This window comes from Diceros bicornis, chromosome 2 (genome assembly GCF_020826845.1).
Source record: "Diceros bicornis minor isolate mBicDic1 chromosome 2, mDicBic1.mat.cur, whole genome shotgun sequence".
In the NCBI taxonomy this organism is placed as follows: domain Eukaryota; kingdom Metazoa; phylum Chordata; class Mammalia; order Perissodactyla; family Rhinocerotidae; genus Diceros; species Diceros bicornis.
The window spans coordinates 51,233,339-51,243,993 of NC_080741.1; the positions used below are offsets into that span (position 1 = coordinate 51,233,339).

Below are 10,655 nucleotides of genomic sequence, written 5' to 3' on the forward strand. Positions count from 1 at the left end.
ACCTTGGGTGAGTGACTTCTTTCACCTCTCAGAGCCTCCGTTTCATCACCTGAAAGTGGGGCTAACAGCTGCCTTTCTCACAAGTTGGTGTGAGGAGGAGGCAGTGAGCTAAAGCTCTTAGCACTGTGCCTGGCACGTAGTAAGCACTCGCTCCATACGTGGCAATAGTTCTCTTGGCTACGCCTGTGGACCTTGCCCCTGCAGCCAAGCCAAGGGGCCTGGTGGGGGCCTCAGCCTCAGAAGACTGGATGCCTGGGTCAGCTTCTGCCCCGCGGCCTTGTGGAGAGCTGCCTCTTCCCCAGCTCTGCCCCACCCTGCCCGCTTCTGCCTTTTTCCATTTCCATGTGGGCATGTGTATGAGCTGGTGTAACCTTGTAGGGCATGTGTGAGAGTGATTGGATCGAAGGGGCACGTGTGTGCAAGCATGCACCAAGCTGTGGGTGTGTGCCCCGCACAGGTGCATATGTCTACTCTGGGGGCCCAGGTGCTCACGTGTGTGCCTCGTATGTGTGGTGTGAGAGGCTGGCAGCCCGAGTTCACTCCCCCAGCCCCTGCCACACCTGGCTCTAACCCCTGTTCCTCATCTTCTCAGGCCACATCCTGGACCCAAATGCAGGTGGTCAGAGGTCGAGGCAGCAGAGCCACGGATGGTGCCCTTCGCCCGACGCCCACAGCCCCACGCCAGGTGGGCCTTATCCCGCCAGGCCCTCCAGGCAGCACTGCCAGCCAGGAACCTGCACCCAGGCCAGCCTCCCCAGGGTCTTCCCTCTGTCTCTGGGCCCCCTACCTGCCCCTTTCCCTGCAATGCCCTCAGGCTCTGAAGGCATTCCCGGCTGGATTCATGTCAGCCTCAGTGTGACCCCTGCAGGCAAGAAATCATGAAGCCACCAGGTGGGGAAGACAGGAATTTCTGAGGACAGCCATGCCTCAGCCTCAGAACACGTGTGTGTAGACACATAAGTGCACACCAACACATACTAGGGCGCATGTTGTGCACTCTCACACCCACACCTTACTTAGCACCCAGAGTGGGAACATGGCACATGTGTGCAGTCTGACACATTACTTTCAGGTGCCCATGGCCCATGCCTCCCATGGGTCATTGGTTGACACAGGTGTCCTGCACACTCACGTGCTTGGGGCTCTCTTCCCCTGGGGTGGGAGGGACAGAGCTGTCTGTCTACTAGTCATGACCCAGGACTGGGCTGGGGGGGCTGGGGCTGCCAGTGAATGATAGAGCAAGTGGACACTTGAGCATGAGTGTCTGTGGAAGGGAGTGCTGAAAAGTGGGACCATTCAGACTCCGCATGTGTGTGCCCAGGGCGTGAACAGTGGATTCCGTGTGCTGCCAGTAATGTGTGCCATGCTGTGTGTGCAGCCCCATGTGTGCAGGAAGTCACGTGTGCAGAGTGGAACTGGAAGCGGGCCTGTGTACACCTTCCCATCTCCATCCCTGCCACCTGCTGCCACCTCCTTCCTGCCACTGCGCCTCTCTCCTTTCCGTCCCTTCTCCCCACAAGCTCACCCTGGCCCCAGTGCCTCCACCACCCTTCTTCCTGGCATCTTCAGGGCTGGGCTGGGAGGCATGGGGGGCTTTGTGAATTCCATGTGGTCTGGGCTGGACCCCTCAACTCCTGGCTCTCTAGGGAGACGCGTGGAGCTGGGGGCTCTGCTAAGGGGCAGGAAAAAGGCCATGGCCTATTAGTCTGTCCTGAGGACCACAGGTAGGGCACAAAGCCTGGGATATAGTGACTTCAGAGCCCTCTGGCCTGGTGGGACTTTATGGCAAAGGACAGGATCCCAGACCCTGAACAGTACCCTCTGCCCTGGTCAGGTTGGCAGCCCCTTCTTGGCCCAGGACAGGCAGCCACAGCTCAGAGTTGTGCTTCTGTAGCCCAAGGGGGCCCTGGTCAGAGTCTTCCTGAACCAGTTGGCATGGAGGGGCTTCAGCCCTTATAAGTCCACCCCATGCCCCTCTCAAGGCCCCCAAAGCAGAGCCCTCTGAGGATCAGAAAACCCCTCCCTTGGAACTCGCAGCATGGCCCTGCCCTGGGAGCCTGGCTAGACAGAGTTAAAACCCAAAGAGATCTGGGAAATGAAGGGAGGTGGCTTCAGGGTGTCCCTGGGGCCTCGCTCTCAGCCTGGGAGCCTGATGACCTTTGCCCTTCCTGGCTGTGGAACTGGCTTGGATGATGCTAAGCCCCCCTCTGCCCTGCAGGATTACATCTTCTATCTGGAGCCTGAGAAACTCGAGTCAGGGAAGGGCAAGTGTCCGTACGACCCCAAGCTGGACACAGCCTCAGCCCTCATCAGTGAGTGCCGTCCCACCCCCATTCTATAGCCTGAATGTGTGGCCTCTGCCTCTGGAGTGGGGGCATGGCACCAACACTTACCCCAGGGCAGAGATAGTGAACGTGCCGTTCCTGAACCCTTCCAGTGAGGCCCCACCTGGCAGGGAGAGAAGTACAGAGCAGACCCCAGTGTGAGCTGAGGGGCGGAAACTAGGTGGTGTAAGCCTCCATCCACCCCCTCAGATGGGGGTGCCAAGGGAGCGAGAGCCGACCCTGAAATCCACAGTGAGGCTCATGCAAGGGCCAGAACCCTCCCACCACAGGCTGCCTGGAAGAGAAGACAGGCCAAGTATGTATTGTGGGTAGTATAAGGGGGGTGGTCCCATAGCATGTTCTTGGTTTGTCTAGGAGGCTGGGAGAAGCCCACAAGGAAGCACCAGTGGAGAGTCCTGGCCCTGTGACCAGCTGGGGGGAGTTTGTTTCTGGTCTGGTCACGTGTCTGGGAGAGTTGGGAGAATGTTCTCTGTGGAGGGATCCTACTTGTGGCCTCTGGATTAGCTGCTGCCCTTGCCCCTAGGTTGGGGCACCATTGACCCTGGTCCTGGCACTCTGCCTGTTTTCTGGCTGCCCAACCCAGTCTGCCTCTCAGAGCAGCTGCAGGGCGCTGTGCTACCTCCAAGCCTGGAAAAGGCCCTGGGGCAGAGAGTGGGCATTATCCTCCCCCTCTTCATGAGTGATAAGGTCCTAGCCTGATGGCAGAGTCTAGACCAGAGAGTCTGATGAGGGGAGACCAGGCCTGCCCTGGGGGAGTCTGGAGGGAAGACATGAATGAGTGCTGGAGCCAGCACGGTTGTTAAATTTTCAGGTATTTTGTGAGCCAGCTGTTGTTAAAAATTAAATTCTGGAGCTGGCCCCGTGGCATAGCGGTTAAGTGTGTGAGCTCTGCTGCTGGTGGCCCAGGTTCGGATCCCGGGCGCGCACTGAGCACCGCTTGTCACGCCATGCTGTGGTCGTGTCCCACATAAAATGGAGGAAGATCGGCATGGATGTTAGCTCAGGGCCAGTCTTCCCCAGCAAAAAGAGGAGGATTGGCATTGATGTTAGCTCAGGGCAGATCTCCCTCACAAAATAAAAAAAAAATTAAATTCTATAAACTTACAATTCAATAAATTACTTTAAAAACAAAGGTAAAGAAACTCAAAACTCATTACTTTCTAATTATTTTACTACTATTTTATTATTATCTATGCCCTTGAGGTTGTTGACATCTATTGTATCTGTGGGGTGGAAATACTATACTGTTGGCAGCGCTTCCCAGCTCCACTTTCAGTGACCTCAGGTCAGTAGCCTGAGATCAGCCATGGTGGGAGTATTTACACCACAGACATTGGCTCTTGCTGCTAGTCAGAGCTAATTGCTACGAATCCAAATCCTCCCAGAGCCAGTTGTTAAACATTTACCAGCATCCCACTGGCGATACGATCATGCCCTGGGGAGCCTGAGGGGGAGACAGGACCCTGCCTTGGTGGTCATTTGGGCTGTGCCATGGTCCTAGCAAAGGGTGGTCCCCCTGACTGACCCACTGGCCCACCCACAGACGAGGAGCTCTATGCTGGTGTGTACATCGACTTCATGGGCACTGACGCAGCCATCTTCCGCACACTTGGAAAGCAGACGGCCATGCGCACAGATCAGTACAACTCCCGGTGGCTCAATGGTGAGCGCAGCCTGCAAGACCTTCGGTGGGCAGCATGTCTGGGATGCAGCAAGGGGATCATAAAGAAGCTCTCATGGGGGAATTTTGGGCCCTATGACTGGCTGGAGCAGTGATAAGTTTCTTGTCTGGGGAGGAGTTAGGAGTGTTCCTGTATCTGGCTGGGGATTCTGTTGGGGAAAGAGGCATTGTCGGAGGAGGGCTCGCCCAGTTAACCCCTGCCCACCTGCAGACCCTTCATTCATCCATGCTGAGCTCATCCCTGACAGCGCTGAGCGCAATGACGACAAGCTATACTTCTTCTTCCGCGAGCGGTCAGCAGAGGCGCCGCAGAGCCCTGCTGTGTACGCCCGCATTGGGCGGATCTGCCTGGTAAGCACTGGCAGGGCCCCCATGCTGCCCGCTTTCCAGACCCATTCCTCGCTCTGTCAGTCCTGCTCCAGCAGGGGCTTGGGGGTGAGTGAGCTGATCTGACCTGGCTCCCTGCCCCCTGCCCCCTAGAATGATGACGGTGGCCACTGCTGCCTGGTCAACAAGTGGAGCACGTTCCTGAAGGCACGGCTGGTCTGCTCTGTGCCAGGCGAGGATGGCATTGAGACTCACTTCGATGAGCTCCGTGAGTACCCAGCAGGCAGGTGGGGTGCTGTGGCTACTGTGGGAGGGATGGAGTCTGGAAGGGTGGTCAGGGTGCCTTTGGTGGGCCCCCCTGGACAGGAGTGGGCAGGGCCTTGGGGTTCCTGGCTAAGGTACCCTCCCAGCGCCTTCTCCTTCTGTCCCCAGAGGATGTGTTTGTCCAGCAGACCCAGGATGTGAGGAACCCAGTCATTTACGCTGTCTTTACCTCCTCGGGGTGAGGCTGGGGCTGGGGCTAGCAGTGGCGGGGTGTGGCTGGGTTGGGGGCTGTGACACGTGGAGGACCCCAGCCTGATGGCAAGCTGTGGGGTGGGGGCAGGCTGGGGAGGGGGCCCTGGGCCGAGGGTCTGCCCCGCTCATAACAGTAGCCTGCCCTGCCCACAGCAGTGTGTTCCGAGGCTCCGCTGTATGCGTCTACTCCATGGCTGACGTTCGCATGGTCTTCAATGGGCCCTTTGCCCACAAAGAGGGCCCCAACTACCAGTGGATGCCCTTCTCGGGGAAGATGCCGTACCCACGGCCTGGCACGGTGAGGACCCCACTCACTCCACCTCTGTCTTTTCTCTCCTTCTACGAGGCCTGCTCTGGGCCAGGCCCTTTGCAGATGTGGGCCCCACCATCATGGAGCTCACAACCATGTTGGGGAGGTGGACCATACACACATATAAATCCGCCATTTACCCTCAATAAAGCTGAAATTTAAAAAACAAAAACAAAAAACACCATTTACACACAGGGTCAGGCTGTGAAGGAACCCAGCCAGGATCCTGAAACAAAGGTGGTGGGCCCAGAGTGGCAGGCTGCTCCCTCGGGGGGGCTGTTTGGGAGCTGAAAGTTGGAGGGAAGAATCTTCACAGAAGAGCTGTGGGGCAGGCTGGAGGTCAGCATAGCTGGCTAACAGTAGGCAAGGAGGTGGGGGGTGGGCAGGGCAGGGTGGGAGGCAATCCACTTGATCTTGGTGTGACATGGGCCACTGCAGGGGTAAGCAGGAAAGCAATGTGATCTGATCAAATGCAGTGGGCAGTTACAACTTCATGTGGTCAGGACTGGGAGGGGGCAGGTGGTCTCAGCAGAGGTAGGGAAGTCTTCCCCCCAGATATGAACTTGGAGGCTGGAAGAGTGGGCTAGTGTTAGGCTGGCAGGGGTGGGGAACAGGCAGAGGGAACAGCATCAGGGAAGAGGGAGAGCATGCCTAGGGTGTTAAAGGAACTCAGGGCCTACAGTCCACCTGAGCAGGGGTGGGGGAGGAGACAACAGGGTGGGGATGAGGACATGGAAAGGGAGTGGTCAGCTCTGCCAAGCCCTGCCACAAGGTGATAGCACCTGAGGCCAGGGAAGTGGCCGTGGTGTTTGGCTATGTGGGACCTTGGGACCTTGGCTGGAGCAGGACCTGCAGAAAGATTTGGTGTAGGGCGAAAGCCTGGATGGCAGTTCTGAGGAGCAGAGCAGGTGGAGGTGGTGGAGATGGACAGACAGAGCAGAGGCTTCTCCTGAAGCTAATGGGTCCAGCGAGCCCTGCCCAGGTGGGCTGGGCCTGACACTCGTCACCTGCCTGCAGTGCCCTGGCGGAACCTTCACACCATCCATGAAGTCCACCAAGGACTATCCTGACGAAGTCATCAACTTCATGCGCAGCCACCCACTCATGTACCAGGCCGTGTACCCTCTCCAGCGGAGGCCCCTGGTGGTCCGCACAGGTGCTCCTTACCGTCTCACCACTGTCGCCGTGGACCAGGTGGATGCAGCCGACGGGCGCTATGAGGTGCTTTTCCTGGGCACAGGTACCCACTGCTGCTCCCAGCCCCTCCCACACTGGGCCCGCTGGGTGGAGGGTGCTGATCCGTGGGGCTGGGACCTGCCCTGCTGGGGGTTGCTACAGGCTTGTCAAGGTCAACTCTGCCACCTTCATTCTTTGGAGGCTTCTCCCTATTGCCAGGATAACTGACACTAGGGGCGGGGAAATTGTATTTCCATCCCCATCCTTGCGGGGTGGGAGAGCAGGGACACTGGGTGCCTGGGGACCCAGGTATGGTCAGGAAAGGGAGAACAGATGGCAGACACCTCCAGGATACATGAGTCCACATACTGACACACATGCTCTCGGGTGCACACTCGCCAGTACAGCCACCACAGTCCCAGTCACCATCAACACAGAGGAATACCTTCAGCGTCCTGTTCTCAGCAGTGCCCAAATGAGGTCTAGGGTAGGAGGGGCAGAGCCTGGCTGTGACCCCCGCTATCCTGGGCCAGTGCCCTCCAACCTCTTCCCCTCATCCAGGGGAAACTCTTCAACCTTGGCACAGAGCTCCTTCTCCACTGCCCTCCGGGGGGTTGGGGCCCTGGTGGGGGAAGGGGCTGAGGCTGGTGCCCCTTCTCCAGCATCCTCAGCCCCACTGAGGCCCTGCTCGGCCCGTTCCAGACCGCGGGACAGTGCAGAAGGTCATTGTGCTGCCCAAGGATGACCAGGAGATGGAAGAGCTCATGCTGGAGGAAGTGGAGGTCTTCAAGGTGGGTGTGACGCCATCCAGTTCTGTCCTCCTCACCCTGGCCCTCCTCAGTACCAGCTCCTGACCTCAGATCTCCAGGGCAGGGCAGGGAGAGGGTCCCAAGCTGACCCCTATCTTCTTCCAGGACCCAGCACCTGTTAAGACCATGACCATCTCTTCCAAGAGGGTGAGTTTTGGCGAGGTGGGCTGGGGGTAGCAATGTAATCTGCTTCTCTTTGAGGTCATGCCCTTGGCACAAGGATGGGGAAACTGAGGCAGAGAACAGGAAGAGAAGGAGCCCAGCCCAACTGGCTCCTGATGAGGACTGGCTGTGGGGAGGGAACTGATAATCCTCTACCCCTGCCCCCAGCAACAACTGTATGTAGCCTCGGCCGTGGGTGTCACACACCTGAGCCTGCACCGCTGCCAGGCATATGGGGCTGCCTGTGCCGACTGCTGCCTCGCCCGGGACCCCTACTGTGCCTGGGATGGCCAGGCCTGTTCCCGCTATACAGCATCCTCCAAGAGGTGAGGACCCCCAGATCCTTGGAATTTTAGCCACCAGATGCAGAGCCCTGTCCTGGGAGTTTGGAGGTGGAGGCGATATTATGCTGGGGGAGTCTATGGGTGAGACATCCTACCCTGGAGTCTTGGGGGTACAGGAACCTGGGGGCAAGCTCCCTTGGGAATACTCCTTCAGGAGCTTTCCTTATCCAGGCGGAGCCGCCGTCAGGACGTCCGGCATGGGAACCCCATCAGGCAGTGCCGTGGGTTCAACTCCAACGGTGAGTGTGCTGTGCCTCAGTGCAGAGCCCCGGGTGGCCCACCAAGCTGCTCCCAGGGCCCCCACTGGAAGGATTCTCCCATGGTCTGCGGGGATGAGGAGGCTTAATGTTTTGCAGTGGGATGTCCCTAGCTACCCCCTCAAGAAGTGGATGCCCGATGGCTCGGCCCTGCCTATATGAGTGGGTGTCCTGTATGTGCCCCTCAGCGCCTGCCCCTTGTCAGGCTGCAGTCTGCCCAGAGGCAATGCTGCTTTTCTTGTTCTACAGCCAACAGGAATGCCATGGAGTCTGTGCAGTACGGCGTGGCGGGCAGCGCGGCCTTCCTTGAGTGCCAGCCCCGCTCGCCCCAGGCCGCTGTTAAGTGGCTGTTCCAGCGAGAGCCCAGTGACCGGCGCCGTGAGGTGATTTCCTGTGCCCCACAGTCCTCACCGTGGATGCAGGAGTCCCTTGTACAGTAGAAATTCCACATGGGTGAAATGTGGTATAGAGGCCAGTCTAGGGCAGCCCTTATTCTAAGAAAGCCCTTCCAAGCTCCCGTCCCTACATGGAAATCATTTGAGTGAATCTAGTTATATGGAAACGCTGTAGTTTCCATGTTATATGGAAACCATTTATGGGCATGCCTCTTTGCATGAAAATTCCATATGTGTACTCCATTGGAAGTACACCTCATTGTATGGAAACGTCGTGGGTGAGTTCCAGTATATGGACATTCTGTGGGGTAGCCCTCATTTTATGGAAATGCTTTCCAGGCATTCCTCTTTACGTGAAACTTTGTGAGGGTTCCCCAATTGAGTATTCTCATAAAATAGAAATTTCTGTGTGTATGCTCCAAAATTCTCTCATTGTACAGAATCCCCTTATGGTCACCCCTTCCGAAATGGAAATGTGTATGGATGCCTTATTCAGATATTATGTGGAAACTTCATGTAGGTTTTTCTTGGTATATGGAAATTCCACATGGGTGCCCCTATGTGGATTGGCCACAAAGTGGTCTGATCTGGGAGCTGGCTGGGGCAGCAGGATGGTAACACAGCCCCTGAGCCCCCACCCCCTGCCCCTGCAGATCCGTGCAGAGGACCGCTTCCTGCGCACAGAGCAGGGCTTGCTGCTTCGTGCCCTGCAGCTTGGGGACCGCGGACTCTACTCCTGCACAGCTACTGAGAACAACTTCAAGCACGTCGTCACACGGGTGCAGCTACATGTACTTGGCCGGGATGCTGTCCATGCTGCCCTCTTCCCACCGCCAGCCACGAGCGCCCTACCGCCTGAGGGCGCTGGTGTCCCCACGCCCCCTTACCAGGAGCTGGCCCAGCTGCTGGCCCAGCCAGAAGTGGGCCTCATCCACCAGTACTGCCAGGGCTACTGGCGCCATGTGCCCCCCAGCCCCAGGGATGCCCCAGGGGCACCCAGGCCCCCTGAACCGCAAGACCAGAAAAAGCCCCGGAACCGCCGCCACCACCCGCCGGACACATGAGGCCAGCTGTCTGAGCCCTGCCATGGGCCAGCCTAGCCCTTGTCCCTTTTAATATAAAAGATACATATATATATATATATATATATATATATATATATATATATATATAAAATATATATATATTCTATACACACCTTTCCCCTGCAAAGACAGTATTTATTGGTGGGTCGTATATAGCCTGCTTCAGTGGCAGCATCGTCCAGAACTTAAACCCATGCTGGTCAGAGACCACAGAAAACAGAGCCCAACTAACCAGGCCCCACCAGTTGGCAGGGCCAGGCCAGGACCAGACAGTCCCCAGACTCAGCTAGGAGTCTACCTGCTCGACAGCCACTGCTGGGATCTACAGGACATGGAGGGAGCAAGCTCTACCTGGACAGGGCATGAACTGTACACCTTTGTCAATGTGTGCTGTCAACCTGTGGCACTGGCATGGATGTGGATGCAAGGACTGCTTTGGAGACTGGGAGTGGGGTGGGGCTCAGATGCACTCAGAGAAGGGAAGAAGGGGTCGTCACAGGATGCTCACCCCTGCCTGGGACCAGGGCACTCAGTCAAGGCCAGCCCCTTCCTGGGTATTTATTCTCTATTTATTGGGGACAGAAGAGCCCTGCTTGGGTGGTGCAGCAACTCCAGCCCCTCCTTCCTCCCTGCCTGGCCACTCTACCTCCTCTTTGCTTTTTCTGGGCCACTGTGACTTGGGGGCTGGGAGAATAGCAGAGAGGCCAGGTGCAGGCAGGGCTGGGGGGGAGGGGCATAGTGGAGGCTTGGGGCCTGCAGGGGCTCCCTAGGGCTCCCTTCTGCCCACTACTTCAGATGATAGGTGTAAATAGCTTTGGGGGGCAGTTGGGTAGGTGAGTGGGGGCTCCTGGTGGCCCACTGCTCTCTAGGCCACAGCCGCCCTTGGGTTCCATCTTGCTAATAAACAATGGCTCTTGGACTGGGCTTTGGCTTTTCTCCTTGGCAGAGGAGGGAGGATGGGGGTTCAGCCCACACCCAGATTTTGTCCCTCCTGCCCCCCCCACCATGTGGGCCACATGGCCCACCAATTCCCACACTCTGTTTTGCAAGCCCAGCTTCCATTTGCTCATTCAATTGTTTGATCATTTAGTCAATGTTGCTTTCTCACCTGGCTTTCTGTCTGGCTTTGTGCTGGACACTAAGGACTCAGAACTGGTAAGACAAAGCCATAGCCCTCACAGTCCAGCTGCCTCTGCCCTGAGAGTCGACAAAATCCTCGTTCTTCCTGCCTACTTCCAGCCAGCTCTT

General features: G+C 57.3%; 1 protein-coding gene across 6 annotated transcripts in view; it reads left to right on the forward strand.

The window, feature by feature from the left end:
- Nucleotides 1–9,448, forward strand: part of SEMA3F (semaphorin 3F) — a 28,493-nt gene extending 19,045 nt beyond the window's left edge. For 4 of the 6 annotated variants that reach the window (XM_058559215.1, XM_058559237.1, XM_058559242.1 and 1 more), the window contains 14 exons: nt 593–685; nt 2,219–2,312; nt 3,889–4,008; nt 4,238–4,377; nt 4,507–4,621; nt 4,786–4,855; nt 5,023–5,167; nt 6,197–6,419; nt 7,058–7,146; nt 7,270–7,311; nt 7,495–7,652; nt 7,842–7,909; nt 8,177–8,310; nt 8,976–9,448. In XM_058559215.1, the coding sequence (XP_058415198.1) occupies nt 593–685; nt 2,219–2,312; nt 3,889–4,008; nt 4,238–4,377; nt 4,507–4,621; nt 4,786–4,855; nt 5,023–5,167; nt 6,197–6,419; nt 7,058–7,146; nt 7,270–7,311; nt 7,495–7,652; nt 7,842–7,909; nt 8,177–8,310; nt 8,976–9,386 (1,902 nt within the window). In that variant the 3' untranslated portion in view covers nt 9,387–9,448. The remainder of the gene's footprint in view (nt 1–592; nt 686–2,218; nt 2,313–3,888; nt 4,009–4,237; nt 4,378–4,506; nt 4,622–4,785; nt 4,856–5,022; nt 5,168–6,196; nt 6,420–7,057; nt 7,147–7,269; nt 7,312–7,494; nt 7,653–7,841; nt 7,910–8,176; nt 8,311–8,975) is intronic. The other 2 variants (XM_058559223.1, XM_058559229.1) reach the window with 2 other exon arrangements.
- The last annotated feature ends 1,207 nt before the right edge of the window (nt 9,449–10,655 follow it).